The 22,051-nt window shown below is 45.9% G+C and overlaps 1 protein-coding gene across 2 annotated transcripts in view; it reads right to left on the bottom strand.

Moving 5' to 3' along the window:
• DZANK1 (double zinc ribbon and ankyrin repeat domains 1) overlaps positions 1–22,051 on the bottom strand; it is a 69,674-nt gene that overhangs the window by 10,277 nt on the left and 37,346 nt on the right. For both annotated transcript variants that reach the window (XM_074347826.1, XM_074347827.1), the window contains exons 11-18: positions 17,129–17,293; positions 15,427–15,634; positions 8,614–8,717; positions 6,490–6,564; positions 4,656–4,752; positions 3,876–3,973; positions 1,242–1,322; positions 672–799 (exon numbers count right to left, since the gene is read on the bottom strand). In XM_074347826.1, coding sequence (XP_074203927.1) covers positions 672–799; positions 1,242–1,322; positions 3,876–3,973; positions 4,656–4,752; positions 6,490–6,564; positions 8,614–8,717; positions 15,427–15,634; positions 17,129–17,293 — 956 coding nt within the window. The remainder of the gene's footprint in view (positions 1–671; positions 800–1,241; positions 1,323–3,875; positions 3,974–4,655; positions 4,753–6,489; positions 6,565–8,613; positions 8,718–15,426; positions 15,635–17,128; positions 17,294–22,051) is intronic.

The raw sequence follows: 22,051 nt of genomic DNA, 5'->3' as shown, positions 1-22,051 counted from the left end.
TGGACCTGCGATGCCCCGACGCGACTCGTAGCTCATCAGCGTGGTCAGCGGGATGCGAGAGGTCACGTGAAGGCCTAGCCTCAAGAAACCTTCCGCCCCAGGTTTCCAAAGAAATTTGCAGGAGAACAACAGAATCACAAGGCTGAGTGAGGCCGAGAGGCGGGACAGCACCAACAGCAGGAAAGCTGCAAAAGCACCCAACGGGGCTCCGCCCGCTGCCCAGCTGGGGAAACCGAGGCGCCAGGCGATGACGTGCTGTTAGCATCTGGAGACGCCTGGATAAGGTTTTCTTTCCGCGGTAATTTCACGGGTATATTCCCACGGGGAACACTCTGGGGCCACTCTTATCAATCTTACCATTTTAAATGGTGAAGAAAACACTGCTTAACACCCAAAGGCTAAGGACTTGAAGCCCCACAAAAGTATAAATTCATGAGTTAACAAAATGTATCATCACTTCTCAAAGCTACTAAAAATTAGACAATCCAATGGTCTGCTTAAAAGTTTGTTTTACCCGGATCTGGAAATAGAAGCAGTTAAGCCAACAGGGGTGAAAATGGCTCTGAAGTGGTCCAAACAGAGCAGGGCACGCGGACCGACTCTGCTCGGCAGAGCCCGGGGAGGCCTGAGCTGACCCCACGCCAGAACCCGCCCCCTCGTGTCTCACTTACGGTCCCCACTGCTGGTCCACGTCTGCTCCTCTCTGCACGAGGACCGGAATCGCTTCATGGTGCTTATTCACGACAGCCGTGCTGAGCACCGGCCGGTCCTCACTGTCGCTGCAGTTGGGGTCTGCTCCCTGCAGCACGTGGAAGAGGACAGACTTGCCACAAAACCCCACACTCGACCACTCCTGCATGTTCTTTGGGTTTATGTGCATTTTTCTTTTCTTTTCTTTTCTTTTTTATTTGTGTATTTAAATTATTCTTAAACTTTATTTACTTATTTATTTTTTAGTGTAAGTACTGGGGATTGAACCCAGGACCTTGTGCATGCTAAGCACACACTCTACTCTGAGCTATACCCTCCCCGCTATGTGCATTTTTCTTCCTACTTTCTTTGCTATAAAAATTAGAGGCAGGTAATGATTAAAGTAAAGTTTTTGACTAGCCATTTAACCCACTTCCAGACAGTTTTTAATTAAATATCACAATATCGAACAAAACTTCCATGGGAAAGAGACGGAGGAGGAAGGCCAGGCTGAGACCCTCAGAGGGACTCGCTCTCCTGGCTGCACTCACTTCATCAAGCAGCTGCTCCATCACCGAGGTTCTTCCTTCCCCTGCTGGGCCGACTTCCTTCAGCAGGAGCCTGTTTTCAGGCTGCAGGATTACAGGACGTGGTCACTTCCACCCTCGCAAGTCTGTTAAGTCCCACTTGCCCACGCTGAACCGTCAGGGCAAACGTTTTCTCTCCCAGGTGAGTTCTGAGCCCCAGGGACAGGTGAGCTTGAGTGTGTGTGTGCACACGCGTGTGGTGTGTTTGTGTGTGTGTGCATGCGTGTGGTCAACAGCCAGCAGCACAAATAAACACGTCGTAAGTAAATCGTGCTGGTCTCTGAAGCCTTGCCTTGGGGAAGGACGCCACACTGACCTTGCTTCCTGTTATTAAGGACAGGAATGCAATGAGAAACCTCACAAAACCCCAGAAACCCCACACTAGTTTTATTAGGAGCATTTCTAGGAAAAGCAGCCAGGTGAATCCTAAAATTTAAGTTTGTACGTTTCATAAAGTGTTCAAAATCAGCGTAATGAGGGCAGTTCAGGAAACGTGCTCACCTGGGGCGTCAGTGAACCAATAACTCAACTTTCACTGGGGTGGGGGAAGCTCTTATGTATCATCAAAAATCTAAAGAATGTATCCTTTATATTTTCAAAATGCCATGAAATTCATCTGTATTTATAAGGGATTTCAGTTGCTGGTGCTGGAACTGAAGGACGTGGTCTAGGGTGCAGGGGACGTTACCTTCAGTGTTTCTGCCTCTGCAACTCAGGGGCGACTGCGGGGGGTCCCGGGACCCTCACCCCCGTCTATAAAGTGGGAACAATACCTACCACCTCTTCTGGCTCCCTGGGAAGCTGTGAAGACAAGGACATTGGCCAAGGCCTCTGCGCCTTTCAGAAGAAGATGCCGGGTTCGAGCCTGTCCCCTGTGCCCCCACCCCAGGGTGAGTAGCTTGGAACTAAGTGCTCCCATCAGTAGAGCCTCAGGGAGCCTGGGGGGGTGTGCTCGTTTGTACCCAGTCCCATTCCTTGTGGAAAATGCACGAGAACGCGCTAGGGTGCCGCCCTCATGGGCCCTTTCCGCCTGTGGTGTGCGCTTTATTTGCAACGCCTAGGCTGATGCCTGGTGTGCGGGTGTCTGCGGCTGAGAGAGTGGATGTTACGGTTCCTGATGCTTATCCCCTAAACACAGATGAGGAAATAAAGGCACGTAACAGTGCCAAATTCGGGTCACATACAGAAAAAATGCGTAACATCTCCAAAACTGCACGTCGTTGAGGTATGGAACTCTGCACTTCTCTTAGGCTCGTTAACAATACTTCAAACTGGGGGAAGCACAGAGTGCAAGGAATCATAAGCAATAAAAGTTAAAATAATTCCAAGGTCTCCCTCCCAGATTTATTGGTGCTCATGACACGCAAACACGTGGCGGGGAACCATCCGCGTGGGGAGAAATCACGCTGCAGTCTGGGCGCCGTGTGCGCACCCGGAGAAGCCCGGGGGTCCTGGAGGGAAGACCCGGCTTTGCGCGCGTCGCTAAGCACCTCTGTTCTCCCTCCCGCGGCCAGAGGGCCACCGGCTGAAAGGCCAGGTTGGGGGGGGAGCAGGACATCCATTGCCTCTTTCTCCAAAGCTCCCACTCAAACTATTCATGATCTATGTTTTTGAAAAACAGAACTGTAACAGCTGTGGGAAACTCGGAAAGGATGCCATCCGCGCGTCAGAAATTGCGAGGAATCCCAAAGGCCGAGAGCAGATGGAATCGGACTGACGGGGAACTCAGAGCCAAGGAGGAAACCAGCTGCAGCCCCCGGAGGGCGGGTGTGCGCGGTTCTCCCCGGGGAGCCCTGCAGATGCGCAGGGGGGTCAGTGGGAGGGCAGACGTGGGGGCAGCTGGACTCACAGCGAGTTATCGCGGGGCTTTCCTGCGAACGGCTGGGGTGGCCCATGCCCCCAGTTCCCTCGCGTGCAGGAGGGTGGGGGCTTTGCTCTCTGCTCAAACCCTGACACCGCTTTCCAGAGAGCCCACGACTTGCCTAACACAGGCTGGGAGCACTTGGGCCCAAGAAGGGGAGAGCGCAGAGCCCCGGCCTCTATGGCAGAGAAGGGAAGGGTTTGGAGAGCCAGGAAGGGCGGAAAACACGAGGGCACTCACACCACCACCCTCACCACCGGAGGAGAGGCTTTCTGACACAAGCAACTTCAGGCACCCCCAGCTTTCTCCTGCTCCCGGCCCACACACCCTCCAGAAATTCTGCCCCACAACTGCCCACCCACCCACAGAGCCCTCGGGCTACAGACCCACGCTGGGCACCTGTGGTCACCAAGCCAGCCCTTCGTTTGTCAACATGACCCAACAACCAAGGATCGCCACATATTTGAGACAAACCGAAAACAAGAGAGAGAGAGAGATGAGCAGATAGAACTGACCCCAGAGGAAACAGGTGATTCCTGAAACCGATGAGAACTTCAAAATATTTCAGTTAATAATCTTGAGCCACTTTAAAGGGCTCTGCCTCCATGAACACACACATTGTTATAAAATAAGGATCAGGAAATGAAGAAGTATTCTTCCATTAAAAAAATCTCAAAATAAGACATTAAATACACGGGCTGAAGGAGACAGCTGTAAGGACCGAGGAGTACACGTACCGCAAGCTGCTGCTTCTCTTGAAACTTCGGGGCCTTGAAGTTCTTGGTCCTCATGCCTTTCTCCGTGGGGTCTGAGGTGCCCGGGCTGCAGTCGGTCACTGGACGGACAAAGAGCCGCTCAAGAGTCGAGGACCGAAACAGCTCCCCCCCCCCGCGCCCCTCCCGTCAAGAGCCCCCGCCCTGCCAAGCCCCTCAAGAGGTCAGAGGAGGAGAAGGCTTTTGCAGACATTTCTATCTGATTCAACCTGGCAGGGAGGACTCGGGGCGGCTCTCCTCAGTCCAGAGCCAGGGGATGGCTGGGAAGGAGGGAAATAAAAGGGATTATAGTTTTCAGGCCCAAGGGGCACCCCTTCCCCCAGTTTATCTCCCAAGCCCTGAAAAAGACTTCAAAAGTGAGGCCTGAGTAATAGCCTGGCTGGGACATGGAAGTGAGATGCAGGGCTGGGCTGGCAAATTTTAAGCAATTCTCTGCCATCCTTGCCAATTCAGAGTGTTGTTTTTCGTCCACTGGTTTTTGTTTGTTTTTCTTTTTTTTATTAGTGTTATTTTTTCTTCTGAGTTTTATTGAGATATAACTGACACACAGCAGTGTGTGAGTTTCAGGTGTGCAGCATAACGATCTGACTTACACACATCATGAAATGATGACCACAGTCAGTTTAGTAACATCCATCATCTCATATAGATAGAAAATGAAAAGAAATAGAAAAAAATTATTTTCTTTGTGATGAGAATTCTTAGGATTTACTGTTTTAAAATCCCTGGAGGGGTGCAACTCACCCAAGCTGGGCCGGCTGCCGAACAGCCCGTTTCCACCCTCGGTGACGCTGCTCAGAAAGTGGTCGCTGAAATTCACCGCCTTGTTTAGGTAAAGGTTCTGGCCAAGGGAAAAGTTCAAGCACCATGAATGAGGAGGCTGCCGCGCCCCAGCAGAAAGAACCATCTCCCTGCTAACCTGCCCCTCTTTTGTTCATGACAGCTCTGTCTACCCAGACAGCCAAGCCTGAAGCCAGCCATCCTTCCGGACACCTCCCTCACCTCACCGCGATGTTCTGTCCATTTTGCCTTTTAAACCACTCCTCTGCCTGGTCCCTCTTCTCACACCGAGATCCTGCAACAGCCTCCCAGGAGGTTCCTGCCTGCCCGCCTTCCATGTGACCATCCCAGCACCTCTATGTGATGTGTAAGTAACTGTGTCCTTCCCCAGCTTAACACCCTTCCGTGTCTTGGAATTAGGGTGGCCTGCCGGAGAGGCTCAGGCTGCAGAGTTTGAATCCTGGTTCTGGCACTTACTAGCTTAGGGACCTTGGAAGAAGCAAGTTGTTTGACTTCTCTGAGTCTCATTTTACTCATCTGTAAAGTGGGAATATTATGACCTACTTCAAAGAGATGTTGTGAAAGCAAAACGAGGTCAAGTAGGTGTCTGTAAAATGAGGACAGATGCCACTTGGACCAGACCCGGACTCCTGTATCCCCTGCACCGATTCCAGAGCACGGCTGCCTGCCTGGTCCTGCCACAGGGAACCACCTGCTGCTTTACTCGAACATGCAGGCTAAGGAAAAACACACACCGAACCTGGGGACACTTCCTGCACCGGCACTTGACACACACAGATGCTCTGGGTGCCCACCCAGCTCCCCTGAACCCGTCAGCCTCCCTGGGATAGGGGCTGACCCTCTTCTCCGGCCGCCCTCAGTAGATGGGTGCGGACTTGCCCCTGGGGTTATACCCGGCAGCCCCCTGCCCCAAGGGGACAGCTGTGTGGTGTGCATCACCCTTCAGAGCTCCTCGTGGACCAGGCAAAAGCTCAGCTTTACTTACAACCACCTGTCACTCAGCCCCTCCCTGCCTCGTCCCGCGTCCCTCAGGCCCGTCTCCTGAAGCACCTCCCTGGCCCAAGCGCTGCTCCAGCCACACGACCAAAAACATGGCACTGAGTGCTTCATGGTCCTGTGCACTCTCCCACGGGACACTCCCAGCCTCCCTCCAAGTCCAGCAGGGCCCAGGTGTCTATCCCGGTCTCAGAGACGCCGTTAGCACCCCGCCGGGTCACCGGCAGGACCCAGCTCCCCTCCTTCTCCTTGCCTTCTTCACTCATCTTCTCAGTCCGTTAATTCTTCCTCTGTATGTTGTGACTTCTCGTCCAATGAAACTAAAGCTGCCAATTTTCAACCAATTAATGTTTGTTACACACCTACCGGCTCTGTGGCAATGTTCCTGTCACCGAATAAGAGGGCAGATCAAGAGAGACATGGCTGCAAAGTTTTGTTTATTTATAGGCAAAGAGGTCAAAGGACATATCAGCCAACATTTTTGTCAGCCTTCTGCCTACATTCGGACTTCAGTGAGTTATAAATATGCCTGAGAACCACAGGACCAGTGGGGTGGGTGATAATTTCCATTCTGACTACATCCTTGTGTGCTTGAAGGGTTGGCTTCACCGAGTGTTAGCTCAGTTACCTCATTCTACGGAACGGCTGGCATACAGTTAAGTTTCATAATATCTGAAACTCTTCCTTTCAAATATTTCAATAAATTATGAGCTACAATTTCAATAAATTATGAGCTATGATTTCAATTCTCAAGTGAATAACTTCTGACAGTTTTACTCACCTTGTTTGAGACTTGGATATAATTCAGCCTGATGCTAACTTCGTAGCCATCCTCATGGACAGTGGCAGAAATAAGCTTTTAAAAAAGTATTAGAGAGAATTCACAACCGTGGGTGTAGGACTCAATGCTCTGAGCCACAGCCAAGAAATTTAATCAAATATTTAATTAACACAAAAGCTGGCAGGAAAAAAGAAACAAAAACTAGATGAAATAGAACACAGGTAGCAAAATGGCAGACACAAATCCAGCCACATCTACAACTCCATGAACTATAAATGAACTAAGTTAGTACGCCAAGCAAAGCGCAGAGATTGCCAGATAAAAAAGCAGGATCCAAATTTATACTCTCTACAGGAGACACACTTTAAGATTAATCAAGCCACATGGCAGGATGTCATCACCTGGGAAAAGGTGGGGGTCGGGGGAAGCCTTGGCAACAAGGGCCAAGTATTCAGGTGAGCAGCTGTCTCTGTAAGTAGCATAAGGAATTTAAATAAATGAGAGTCAGTAAATGCTTTAAGGATCGGATAGCAAATATTTCAGGTTCCGCGGGCCAAAGGGTCCTTGCCATTGTAGCACAAAAACAGGTGCAGACAGTAAGTAAACGAATGCGTGCAGCTGGGATCCAGTAAAACCTGATTTCCAAAAGTGGGTGGCAGGCCAGACTCGCCCCACAGGTTATGGTTTGTAGACTCCTCGATTAGGCCAAAGAAATATTAAACCACCAAAATAGACAATCAAAGGAAACTGAGCAGTTCCTGACAATGACAGTTTCAGTGTTGGCCTGCTTGGTGGCAGAGGAGTGGATGGGCTGCCTTCCAAAGGTTCTTTCTAGCCTCATGACAGAGGAAAAGGTCTCCTCACAGATGTGTCTCTTATAAGAGCTGTGTCCTCAGGGTCTGACAGATGGGCTTCAAATCCCTAATCCCCCAAGACCAGGGTGCAGTCCCGGGCAGGCCACCAGATCTCTCTGAGCCAGTTTTCCTGGGTGTCAAATAGGGCTCGTTCTGATTGTCTGCTGTGGTGTAAAAGCCTCCCAGCTCAGTGGCATCCAGTAACCACCACTGCGTATGTTCATGTACTCCGACCGGCACAGCAGGGTCAGCGGACGTCTGAGGCCTCCGCTGGAAGGACTCAGATGGCTGGAGGAGGCTGCCTGTTTGGGGGCTGGGGTGACCTAGAGTTTCATCACTCATCTGCCTGGCTCCTGAGCCCAGAGGACTCGAGGACTGGGTTCAGCTGGGGCTCGGACAAGTGCCCCTATGTGTGGCCACTGCATGTAGCCTGGGCTCCAAGGAGTGCTGGAGGTAAGCATGCCATGCAAGAGGAAGCCACGTGGCCTGCACGGCCACATCTCGCGGGTCCCACAGCATCACTTCCGCCAGAGTCTGTTAGTCCAACAGTCAAAAGCCCACCCAGGCTTAAGCTGAGGGGACACAGACTCCGCCCTTTGAGGGGAAGGCTCCTGGAGCATTTGTGGGTGTGTTTGTAGAACTCCCACAGAGGTGACACTCCTGTCTTGCAGGTTTGTTATAAAGACTAGAGATGATGGACACGACGCAGATCCTGAGGGCACAGTGAATTGGTAACTCTGATGACTGCTAGTGCTGTTAATACAGGGGAGGATTTAGGCACAGTGTGGCTGAACTAAACTGTTCTCCTAGCTCTGACCATCAGATTTCCCACAGCATGGGCCACCTAACAGCATGAGATGTTCAGTGTGCCGTCTCAGGTCAGGTGCCCAGAAGCAGCCCCTGAGACAAGACGCACGTGCGAGTGATTAATTCAGGCCACGCTTGCGGGGAGGTCAGTGAGGAAGCGTGGAAGGCAGGGCAGGAAAAAGAAAGGAGGCCAGCAGCGGGGAGGGTACAGCTCAGGGGCAGAGCACATGCTTAGCATGCACGAGGTCCCAGGGTTCAATCCCCAGTCCCTCCGTTAAAAAAAAAAAAAAATAAATAAATAAATAAATAAATAAATAAACCTAATGACCTCCTCTTCCCCCCAAAAATTAAATGAAAAAGAAAGGTGGCAAGCAAAGTGCAGTTTCAGGAAAGTCCGTGAAGGAAGCTCAGCCTGATCCCACGGGACACCCTGGAGCAGAAGCTCTGCTCAGAGTCCACCCACCTTTCCCATCCTGGGTTCTGCAATCAAGGCCCGGAATTCAGGGTTGTTCTGAGCGTAGGACCGGAGGTGAGCGGCGATGTGGTCCACTTGTTTGCGCCAGTAGCCTGAAGGAGGAGAGAAACCGTGGGCACAGATAAATCCCTCCGAGGCTGAGGGCACTCGCAGAGAGCTAGCTTTTCTTTGTTAAACTTCGTGACAGTTTGTCCTTAACTGAACCTCGACCATGTACTGGAATAAGCACCATTTTTGTTCCCGGCTTTTTCTTCTGCACATGATTAATCACAGAATGTTACAGAATTCCGAAGGAACATATTTGGACTGCCCTATATGGGGTCTTTTTCTTTTTGTTCTTTAAAATTTAACCATACTGAGAAAGAACTTAATAAAAATATTTTATTTTTCATAATATTTTAATTGTACAGTTTGGGATTTGGCAAGTGTATACATCCTAATCAATACGCAGAATGTTTCCATCACTCCAAAAGTTTCCCTGTGCCCTCTTTCCATCTGCACAGGGTTTAAAATAATTTGAATTCGTTGCCACCATATAAGGCTTGAGGGATTTCACACGAGTCTGGCTCCTCACGTGCCGGGGCAGGGGAGACACAGCATGCTGGGCCCGCCCTTTTGCACGGGCTCGGCTGCCCGCTTCGCGCAGCGCGCGGGCCCTCCGGCCGGTCACCACCCCTGCAGGCCCAGCTGCCCGCCTTGACTTTCTGGCTCGGCCCCGTGGTCACTTGAGTCTGCACATCTGCATTGGGTCCCACCTCATCATTTCACCATTGGAGACACTAAAGCTGAGAGCAGTCAGGTGGCTTTTGCAAGGTCACCCAGCATGGCTTAGTGGAAACAGCACATGATTTGGAGTTCAGACAAGCCTGCACTGAAACCCTAAACTCATCATTTACTGGCTTGGTGAACTTAAGCAGATATTTAAATCTTCCTAAGACTTACTTTCCTTCCCTATAAAGTGGGACTGATGCCTCTTACTTCATACGTCACTGTGACACCAAGTAAGAGAACCTCACTGTCTTACTTTGCGTTCTGCTGACAGCAGACCCTGAGACTTAGGACGGTGCTTTCTTTTGAAGGTGACCCTGGGAAGCACAAGTGACGGAGTAGAAACAGCAAGACAGGGAAGGGAGGGAAGCCAGTTAAGAATGTATTAAAAGCTGGGGCAACACTGGGGGCAGCAGGGGGCAGCCTGCTGGGGACCTCTGAGGAACCGGGCAGAACATGCCTCAGACTTGTCCACTGGACACAGGACTGGTACCACACTCACGCCTGGAAGAGCTCAGACTTGGACGGGGTCTGACTCCCAGCTGGAAAGTCCAGTGGGGAAGGGAAGAGCTGGGACGGACCAACTTCCAGCACAGCAGCCTGGGGCGCTCAGTGAATCCGATCCCCAGGGAAAGAATAAAATAAACAAACATTTAAAGTGTCTGGAAATGGTTCTAAGGACATACAGCAAATAAAAGAACATATAATGAAGAAATTGTGTTAAAACTCAGAACAGCAAGACTGTGGTATTTGAACCACGGCCCACTCCTCCCTCCCCCCCGCTCAGCTGGAAATGATGAGAACGTCATTCCACATGGTGCAGCCTTAAACACAGGGCTCCCTCTCCTCCTGCTCCCAGCTGGAGAGCTACGGGATCTTCCCAGGAGGAACAGGATCTCAGTGTTTTTCATCCTGCCCGCAATCACCTACTGCAGAGACCAAGTTCTGGGCGCGTGCAGTCAAGAGCAGGGGCTCCCTTTTCCTGCCAGGCCACCACTCGGGGGTGGGGCTCTGCACTGGCTCTAGTACGCTGAGAATACGAGTCCAGATCACCCCTGTCCCGGCTTATTCGGGAAGCGGAGGTCCCACACTAGAAGACGCAGCTCAAGAAGACCAGGGGAAACACCTGCACCTCCTCCCCTGAGTGATCAGCTCAGAAGCAGAGGTCTTACTCTGAGAGGAACACACCATTGTCCCCACCCCGATCCAGAGCACTGGCTGAGAAGTTTTGCATAAAGGAAAGTAAGACAGAGCGCTCTTAATCTCCATAGGAACTTAACTCCATTTGCAAGAGTGTGGGGAAGTTCAAGCCTAAGGATAAACAATGGATGATGTGGTAAAAAAAAAAAAAATCAATTAAAAGAATACTAGACATATGAGTTAAACCATAGGCTGAGCAGTTTACCAGAGAACCACACAAATAAACAGCTAAGAAGAGCTCTCCTGAAGTCTGAAAAAGATCTCAAACACTGACCTCAAAACTATCCCTGTAAAGAATCTCAGATTTAATTGGATCAGTCTGTAGGACAATTTATGCCCCCAGAGCATGGTTGAAATAATAAAGCAATCAGCCAGCACTAAGTGGAACTGAACGGCTGGGTACGGTCAGGGAATGAGACGGTCAAAGGGAGCCTCGCCAAAACCACTGTCAGCCTGGACAACAGGGTGCATGACCAAGGCTTCCTCCCCCAAGGAGCAACATCAGAGGCTTCCCACTGTGGGGGCGAAACAGGGTTCATGAGAACCATCCAGCTGATCCCGAAACAGGCAGACCAGCAAAGAACAGAAACAAGCCTGGAGGGAGGGCAGTACCCAGAGTTGCTACAATATATTATTTTAAATGTCCGGTTTCCAACAAAAAATTAAGAGACATGCAAAAAATCCCCAAAAACTCTGATACATACACAGGGGAAAAAAGCAGGTAACAGAAGCTGTGAGAGTATGTTAGAGATATAACAACTTCAAAGCAAAGCAGTTTTAGGACAATTTCTTCATCACATGTTCATTGTAAGTTGTAAACATATCCAGAGAACTAAATAAAACTCCGCATGAAGAAAGAGGTGCCTTGTGAAATACACAATATCGATAAACACAGAAATTATACGTACTGGGAACCAAACAGAAATTGTATAGCATAAAAGGACAATAATTGAAATTAAAAATTCACTAGAGAGGCTTAAAAGTAAATTTGAACTGGCAGAGGAAAGAATTAGCAAATTCAAAACAGGTCAACAGATACTATGCAATGCAAAGAAGAGAGAAAAAAAGAAGAAAAATGAACAGAACCTAAGAATCCTGCAAGAAAACTATCAAGCATACCAATATATGCATAAAGAGAATCCCAGGAGCAGGGACAGAGCAAAAGGCAGAAGGAATATTTGAACAAACGATGGCCCCAAACTTCCCAAATTTGGTGAAAGGCATGAACTTATACATCCAGGAAGCTCAACAAACAAAGGATCCACACCAAGACACAATTTCAAAAGAGAAAAACAGAGAGAATCTTGAGAGCAGCAAGAGAAGTGACTCATTACGCACAAGGGATCCACAACAGATTAACAGTGGATTTCTCACCAAAAATCATGAGGCCAGAAGACAGTGGGACAACATATCCAAAGAGGGTGCAAGGGAGCCCTGTGCACCAAGAATCCTATTCCCAGAAGAGCTATCTTTCAGCAAAATGAAGACATTACCAGATTTTAAGAAACTGAGAGAAGTCATGGCTAGCAGATCCACCTTATAAGAAACACTAAAGACAGTTCTACAGGCTCAGAGCAAATGACCCCAGACGGTCATGTCAATCCAGACACACAAAAAACCAAGGAGCACTGATAAAGTAGCTACGTAATTATAAACGGTATTGTAAACGCATATTTCTTTTCCTTCCTTAACAAATATAAAAAGAAATTGCATAAAATAATACATAATTGTAGTACTTAGCCTATAACATACAGAAATGTAATATATTGGCCAATAACAGCACAAAGGCGGTGAATGGGAGCAGAGATTTATTGGGCGAAGGAAATGACTCCAGATGGCAACTCAAATCCACAGGAGTAAATGAAAAGAACTAGAAATGGGAAGAAAGAAGGCTAATATTTTAAAAAAGCCATAAATATATAATACAGTTGCCCTTTGAACAACATAGGCGTTAGGGGAAACAAGCCTCCACGCAGCTGAATACCCACGTATAACTTTACAGTTGGCCTCCATCCATGGTTCTGCATCTGTGGATGCCACCCACCGTGGATTGTGTAGTGCTGTAGTACGTACTCGGTGAAAAAAATCTGTGTATAAATGGACCCACATAGTTCAAACCCATGTTGTTCAAAGGTCAACTGCAATTCTTTCTTTTTTAAAAGAAATGAGGTTATATAAACGAATAAATTAAGAGTGTTTTGTTGAGTTTGAAACATACACAGACATAATACATATCGGTAGCCATTATTGTTACATATACTGATAAAACCAGGAAGAAAGAATAGAGCTGTATAGGGGTAGCTTCTCCATATCTCATTGGAATTAAGTTACTATAAATCTGAAACGTATTCTGCTAAGATGTATAAGGTAAGCCCTAAAGCAACCACTAAGGCAATAACTCAAAATATGTATGGAAAAAATTACTGAACATTAAAATGTTACATTAGAAAATATGCAACACAGAAGAAAGCAGTACAGGAGGACCAGAGGAACAAACAGACACAAACATCTAGGAAAGAACAAGCAAAATGGAAGGCATAAATCCAACTCCATCAGTAATAACACATTAAATGTGAATGAATTAAATAACCCAGGCAAAAAAACAGAGATTGTCAGACCAGAGAAAAAACAAGACCCAATTACATACTATGTACAAAAGACACACTCTAGATTCAAAGGTACAGACTGAAAGTAAAAACGATGGAAATACATGTATCATGCAAACAGCAGCCATAAGAAAGCTGGAATGGCTATACTAATACCAGACAAAATAGATTTTAAGACCAAATAAAATGTTACTAGATAAAAAGAGGGACATTTTATAATGATAAAAGGGTATCAGGAAGGTATAACAATTATAAGTATGCACCTAACAACAGATCACCAAAACACATGAAGCAAAAACGGATGGAAACGATGGGAGAAGCAGACAGTTCGGCAATAACGGTTGGACACCCTAATCCTCCATTTTCAGTACGGGTAGAACAACCAGGCAGAAGGTCAACAAGGAGGAGCACACATGAACAGCACTCCAAACCAGCTGGATCTGGGGGACATCTACAGAACATTTTACCCCCAAACAGCAGAATATGTATTCTTCTCAAGGGCACATGGAATATTCTCCAAGACAGACCATATGTTAGGCCGTGTCAAGTCTCAATAAAAAGGATTTTAAAAGGATTAAAATCGTACAAAGTGTGTCTCTGATCCCAATAGAAGGAAATTAGAAATTAGTAACAGACAGAACTTGGGGGAACTCACAAATATTTGGAAATTAAGTAACTCTTAAACAAACAATGGGTCAAAGAAGAAACCACAAGGGAAATTGCTGAAAGAAAATGAAGCTACAACACACTAAAATGTACGGGATGCAGTGAGACCAGTGCTCACAGGGAAATTTATAGTTGTGAATGCCTACATTAAAAGATGAAAGATCTCAAATCAAGATCTGAACCTTTGATCTTAAGAAACTAGAAAAAGAGCAAACTCAACCTAAAGCAAGAGGAAAGAAGGAAATAATGAAGATTAGAGTGGAAATTAATGAAAGACAGAACAGAAAAACAGTAGGAAAAATGAAAACCCAAAGTTGGTTCTTTAAAAATTAACAAACCTTTATCTAGACTCACAAGAAGAAATGACTCAAATTGCTAGAATCAGAAATTAGGCAGGGAATATTACCACCAACCTTACTGAAATAAAAAGGATTGTTAAGGAATCCTGTGAATAATTATACACTAATAAATTAAATAACTCAGACGAAATGATGCTCAGCATCATTAGTCATCAAGAAAATGCTAATCAAACCCATAATGAGATCCCACGCTACACCCACTAGGATGGTTATAATGAGAAAGTCAGATCGGATGGTTATAATGGAAAAGTGTTAACAAGGATATGGAGAAATCTGTACCCTTGTGCACAGCTGATCAGAATGTAAAACAGTGCAGCCACTTTGGAAAGCAGTCTGGAAGTTCCTCAAAAAGTTACACACAATGTTACCATTTGACTCAGCAACGGCATTCCTACGTATACATCCAAGAGAAATAAAAACATATACCACAGAAAAATTTCTACATGAATGTTGACAGTGGCATTATTCCTAACAGTCAAAAAGTGGACACAACTCAAACATCCATTACTGATGAACAGATAAACAGATGTCCTATATCCATACAACAGAATATCACTCAGTATAAAAACAAAAATGAAGTACTGAAAACATGCTACGTGAACAAAGCTTGAAAGCATTATACTAAGTGCAAGAAGGCAGGCGCACAAGACCACATGTTATGTGTTCCCACTTGTATGCCCAGAATAAGCAAGTCCGCGAAGACGGAAGGCAGGTGAGTGGTTACTAAGCACTTGGGAGGGAGATGTAAAGAGTGGTACTTAAAGCGTATGGAGTTTACTTTGGGGTGATGAAAGTGTTCTGGAAATAGAGAGTGGTGATGATTGTATAGGGTCGCTCGTGTACCAAATGCCACTGGATTGCACTGCAAGATGGTGAACTTTATGTTATGTGAATTTGACGACAATGAAAAAAGAGACAATGGCAGACGATGTAACAACCCAGACTCACAGCGTTTCTACATTCACAGCAGGAATCCTTACGTGCTATTTGATTTACAAACTAGATCTGAGGCTATGAGTCAAAACATGGTAAAAGCTTAAGGAAGTGCTATTATCCATACTAGCAAAAACTACTGGGGAAAAAAGAAAATTAAAGGCATTTATTTCTTGTCCATAAAAGTGAAATCAAAAGGAGAGAAAAAAAAATGAAATTTTCTTTCAGAGAGAGAGTGGGTCCGCTCCTGAGAAGCGGGGGTGTCTCACCTCGTCCTGGGCTGACGGCCGTGAGGAGAGGTTTGTGGTCACTCATTTTCTCCTGTCTCTGCTTTTGGGAAGTCATTTCCAGCTCCTTCTTGGCTAGAAGCGTCCCAGAGGGGTAGAACAGGCCGGTGGTCTGTGTGCCTGTATCCTTCTTGGTCCCAGCATCCAGTTTGGGCGAAGGAACATTTAGGGGCTGCCAGGCAGATCGAGGCTATGAGCAAGGCAGAAAACATAAAATAATAATAAAATAACGTAATATAATTAGTTCTCCATTTTACTCACTGAAAACAGCTCTAATCAGAAGTAGAAGGATCTCCAAAAAGCTATACTTTCAACTAAAGAGGGGTTTTCAGCCCTGGCTTCATCCTCCTGGCTTGTTTTTCCCGGCCACTCCCAGCCTGATCCATGAAGCCAGCTCCACCTCCTCGTCCACGGACTATCTCAGATTCACAAACCCATAAACCAACTGCTGTTCCCTGTCCTACCGCCTGAGGCTTGGAAGAAATCTACGCTCTCAGCTCTACAATCCAGCGGAACATAGACTTTACTCTCCATCCACACTCAACCACTGGGCACCAACATTTTCTGAGACACTCTCCTGCACCTGGGCCTGGGGACCTGAGAGGACCTCCATGGGAGGTGGTGTATGTTGTGCACAGCGCAACAGCACTGCATCTAAAGGTGTAACATCGACATGGTGGACATCGTATATTTGTGCATTTATTAGGACAATACTTCTGGTAGATGGATGAAAATGTCTAACAAAATTAGTATATTACAATCAATTTCCAACAGATGGCAGGAAAAACACCTTGTCTCATTTGCACGAAGGGGCCACCTGGGCTATTGGCAGTCAGCCCCAAGATCTGGTAAGTCTTTCCATCTGGGTTAAGGCGTAAACTCCCTAAAAATGAATGTAAAGTTGCTGAGTGCACATGCATTCTCTCTAACAATTATCAATCTTCAGATTCTTCTAATGAAGGAATAAGAAGAAACCTGAAAATGCCTTTCTGTAGCTTAGAGAAATTCATAAAAGGCTAACACGAAGCTGGTTAGAGATTAAGTCCTTCTAAAAATAATCTTGGGAGTCCTACTGTACAGCACAGGGAACTAAATTCAATGGCTTGTAGTAACTTACAATGAAAAAGAATATATATATATATTTATATGTATAACTGAAACACTACGCTGTATACCAGAAACTACTACGACACTGAAAATCAACTATACTTCAATTTTTAAAAATGGGAAAGAAAAAAAATTTTTAAATAATTAAAATAACCTTGGGAGATTTTCCTCAACTATCCCCAGTTGCTAAGAATGGTCATATACCCAATGTAAGTTTCCTAAAATAGAAAGGAGCAGGGGGACGTTCTCGGTGAGCGACAGAAGAAATTGAAGGGATGAGAAGTACACCTGTCCCGCGTATTTTAAATCTTCCTAATGACATTACACCTACTTCCTTGCAAATGTAGTCCTCGATTACTGTAGATAATGCATATTTACATCTTTGAATCCTGGAGAAATCACTCGAGTGTTTAAAACCCAAATGGGTTGAAGTTATTTAACCCCGAGCCGAAAGTCCCTGTGGAAGGTCCCCATGTGGTGGCTCTTTTCCCCTGGGTTGGTTTACAGGGCAGAGGACACGAATCCAGAGTCACAGCCGCTTCCTGTGCACCCGTTCTCACCACCGCGGAGGCCTCACCTCGGCGAAGGCGCCGGGTTCTCCGGCAGCTGGAGCCGCGCTGCTCTCCACGCTGACTCTGGCCAAGGACTTCACATAAATCCCGCAGGAGCCACAGAATCGGGCAGACGGGTGATTGCTGGCCCCACAGTTAGAGCAGACAGAGTAGCCAGCGGGAGCGCCAGGCTGGAGGACAGAAAACATTTTTATGTTTTCATGAATATTAGAGACACAACTTTCCCGTGCAAGTGATTCCCATATCATACAGTCTGCGGCCATCAAAAGAACACACGCCTTTACCCTCTGACCCTGCAATTCTGCCTTCTGGAATTTATCCGACAGATGGACAAATACACAAAGAAGTATATTCAAGACCACGCCCTGCAGGATTGTGGTTTTACAAAAAATAACTGGAAACAGCCTAAAGGCCCAGCACTAGGAGATGACCTAGACACACCGCGGTACGTACAGACAGCGGGGTATCGTGAGGCCGCTGAAAACAATGAGGAAGTTACAAGGTGCATTGCCAGGTGAAAAGAACTGGGTCAGTGTTCATACTAAACTACCAGTTTACCTATTAATGCATCAAATGGCCGAAAGAAGACCTCAGGAAGTGTTTCCAGGGATGACTTCTGGGGGAAGGGGCTGTGGGACTAGGATGGGCAGGGAGACTAACCCTTCACACAAAACCTTCTGCTTATTTACATGTGACACTTATTCAGATAAATAACTCCAAGTGTCTTATTAAAAAGGTAAGCAGGTAATTTGTAAAAGAAGAAATACCAAATAGTCATTAAATGAGTAAAAAGGTACAACCTCATAGAAAAGCAAATTAACACAATGAGAGACCTTCTCGAGTTTTTTTATTGAAGTATAGTTGACTTACAATAATTCAGCAAAGTGATTCAGTTTTAGTTAGATAGATAGATAGATAGATAGATAGATAGATAGATAGATAGATACTCTTTTTTAGATTCTTTTCCATCATAGGTTATCACAAGATATTGTATTGAATATCGTTGCCTGTGCTCTACAGAAGAAACTTCTTGTTTACCTATTTTATATATAGTAGTTAGAATCTACAAATCCGGAACTCCCAGTTTATCCCTTCCCACCCGCTTCTTCTGTATACTTTAAATCATCTCTAGATCACTTATAGTACCCAGTGCACTGTAAATGCTATGTAAATAGTTGGCCATGGGCAGCAAATTCAAGTTTTACCTTTTGGAATTTCCTGGAACTATTATTTCCAGAATATTTTCAGTCCACAGTTGGTTGAATCCACTGATGTGGATCCTGCAGATACAGACTGTATAGCAAGCAAGGCGGCTTTTCTTTTTTAATTGAAGTAGAGTTGATTTATAACGTTGTGCTAGTTTCTGGTGTACAGCATAGTGATTCAGTTACATATATATTCTTTTTCATATTCTTTTCCATTACAGGTTACTACAAGCTATTGAATGTAGTTCCCTGTGCTGTACGGTAGATTCTTGTTTATTTTATATACAGTAGTGTGTATCTGTTCATCCCGAATTCCCAACTTATTCCTACCTCCCTTTCCCCCAAAGTAACCATCAGTTTGTTTTCTACATCTGTGAGTCTGTTTCTGTTTTGTAAATAAGTTTGTTTGTGTCGTATTTTAGATTCCACATATGAGTGACATCATATGGTGTTTGTCTTTTTCTGTCTGGCTTACTTCATTTAGTATGACAATCTCTAGGTCCATCCATGTTGTTGCAAATGGCATTATTGCATTCCTTTTTTATGGCTGAGTAGTATTTCATGTGTGCGTGCGTGTGTGTGTGTGTGTGTGTGTGTATACACTATATTACATATATATATGTATATATAAAAAACATGTTCTTTATCCATTCATGTGTTGATGGACATTTGACCTTCTCAATTTAAAAGAACTAATTTATCTCTCTCTCCAGATTCTTACATAAATAGGTGCTAGTACCCAGTCCCAGGAAGTGATTTCTGCAAGGCTGTGGCAGAGGAGGAGCCTGGCTCTGGGGTGGCCAGGAGGCACAAAGAAGCTGTTTTAAAAACACCGACTGTGGCTCACACTAATCGCAGAAGCAAGCTTCCCGGCGATTCCGGCAACCACGTTTCGAGCAGGAAATGGTCTCCGTCCCTGAGTGGGTGGGGGAGGAGCTCCCCTGCTCGGCAGGTGGACTGGTGAACACACCGCATGTGCAGGCAGGTCAACCCCACGTTCTCCATCCCCCTCCCAACTGGGAAAGAAGAAAGCCCCCAAGCAGTGCAAGGATATAAGGTATTTTTGCCCCAAAGAGTAAAACTATGACGAGCTTCACCAGTTAAGAAACTAGTACAAGTTAGTACACGCGCTCCATGGGAAGTCAGTGAAACTGGTGCCTCACACAGCTGGATGTCCCAGGACCTTTAACACCAAAGGCAGCATGCCCACTGCTGTTCACTGACAGGATTAGCAGAGAAAGTGAGGTTCAGCCTCTCTCCTTTGGAGTCTGGTTTCGATCTAGAAATGTGAATTTACTTTCCACTCCTGACCCATGAGAAGAATTATGTTATTTGTGGGGAGGGAGATGGGGCTGTTTCATGAGGGTTTCCGAGACTTTGTCAGGTAGCCCTGGATTAGAATCTTTGTTCCTTGCTATTAACTCACTGTTGCCTAGGAAGAGGTTTTCCCATCAAACCCGTGGGGATGACAGTCCTGATCACCCACTCGGCGCAGGCGCTGTTTTGAGCACCGCCCCGGGACCCCCACATCCTGTGTTACAGAGGAGGGAAACTGAAGCACTGAGAAGGGGAGACCCCAGGTTGAACCCAGACCATCCGACTCGGAAGCCTGGCTTTTACCCACGACTCCATGCAGCCTCTGCACTACAACAGCTTCCTCACGGCGGGGATGTCTGCGGGGGGACTTTGGATAGTTAACTGCAGTGAGGCACGTGGGGGTGCTCAGCACAGGGAAGGTTCCTTCCCTCCTCACTGTACTTGCCACCAGATCCTCATTTCTTTAAGGGAAAGGACTAACATTTCACATTTCCCCCCACTAGCTCAGCCCCGTGGCCTTGGCACCATGGGGGTCATTCAAGTAGTTACCTGTCAATCAACTAATCAGTGAGTAATTGATTCAGTTGATAACTGAGTATGTGAATATCTCAGTATTTTTCTCTCTCTTTCAACAAGAAGACTATCCTACAATTACATCAAATTTGCTTTGGGAAGAGATGCGTTTTCTTACTAAATGTGTCAGCTCCTTAGCCTCAGAAACATATGTTATGTAACAGAAATAACCCTTTTTAAAAACATACAGATTTTCCTCCTGGTAATAATGGAGTAAGGCCATACCAAACGGCTCGTCCACAGAAACACCTATAACATCTTCTCATGATACGTGAAGGCACTGGCGAATGAACAGGAGCAGATGGACTCTTGTAGCAAGTCCACGCACGGAGGAGGGTGGTTATACAAAGTCAGTGCGCATCTTCACGGTGTTTAGCCCGGGGCTAAGGGCGGTCCATGCAGTGCCAGTGAAGTGTTGCGTAAAGGGCAGTATTTCTGGCTAGGACAATCAGAAAACTGCAGCTAGGGGATATTTGGTTACTGAGGAGATGGGACATGCCCAGAAAGACAGTGTAAGAGAGGGGGATCCCCAAATTCTGTGTATTCACATCTCTTATGGACCCCTGAATGACACACGCACGGAACACTCAAAGCAGCTCAGCCAAAGGCAAAGTATCTCAGCAGAGACCAGGCTTTCCGCTCCCCTCCCCTCTAAACCATGCGGTTCTCTTGGCTTTTAGTTTTAGGATGTTGAGGAATTTTCCATTGAATCCTGGCATCACACACATTAGACTGTGGTGCTCCTGGATTCTGTGACCATTCTCTGATGCGTGCTGGGGTTTTGCTGTTGTTTGTTTTGCTTTGCGTCACTTTAGCAGGTCGTAGTAAACGTGCCTGGTTTGGGAGACGCACTACCTGGAATGCACTAGGACGAACGCCTCTCAAAAGGCAAGAGGGTCAACTGAACCCAACTCCAGGAGGAATCTGCAGTCGGAACTAGCAACCAGAATGTTACAGCATCTCTTCTTCCCAGAATGAACAAAAAGATGGGCAACCTCAGCAGAGAAATAAAACAATACAGAGAAACAAATGAAAATTCTAAAATGGAATAATATAATATTTGAAATAAAATATATACCAGATGTACTTAACAGCTGAAACAAGATGATAAAGGAAAACATAAGTGAACTTGATGATAGATCAGTAGAAATTATACAATGTAAAGAAGAGAAAAATCTTTTAGAAGTAGAAAAACCTCAGGAACCTGTTAGATTATATCAAGCAATTCAAGAGATGTGAACATGGAATCCAAGAAGAACAGCACAAGCTGAGTAGTGCCCCCAAAAAATCATTAAATCATGGCTAAACAATTCCCAAATTTGATTAAAGACAGAAATTTACAGTTAAAAGATGCTCAGTGAACACCAACGAAAGTAATCACAGAGAGGCTCACACAGAAGCACATTATAGCCGAATCTTTGAAAACCAAAGATTTTTTTAAAAATCTTAAAAGCAAAGAGAAAAATGACACATCACATATGTGGTAACATCAATCTGATTAACATCCAGCTTCTGATCAGAAACCACGGAGAGTAGAACATCCGTAAAGTTCTGAAGGAAAAGTAACTGTCAACCCAGAGCTGCGCACCCATCAAAACTGCCCTTTGAGGACGAAAGTAAAATAAAGCCTTATTCAGACAAAAGAAAAGTAAGAGAATTCACTGCTAGTAGACCTGCACTATAAGAAACCATAAAGAGAGTTATGTCTGGAGGGAAATGATGTTAGAGAAAAACTCGGGTCCTCAGAAAAGGATGATGAAATGGTAAATGTCTGTATAAATTCAAAAAAAAGTTTTGAGCTTTTTGCTTTTTTCTCTTAATTTCTTTTAAACT

Source organism: Camelus bactrianus, chromosome 19 (genome assembly GCF_048773025.1).
Source record: "Camelus bactrianus isolate YW-2024 breed Bactrian camel chromosome 19, ASM4877302v1, whole genome shotgun sequence".
Classification (NCBI taxonomy): domain Eukaryota; kingdom Metazoa; phylum Chordata; class Mammalia; order Artiodactyla; family Camelidae; genus Camelus; species Camelus bactrianus.
This window is presented reverse-complemented; position numbering and strand designations above follow the sequence as displayed.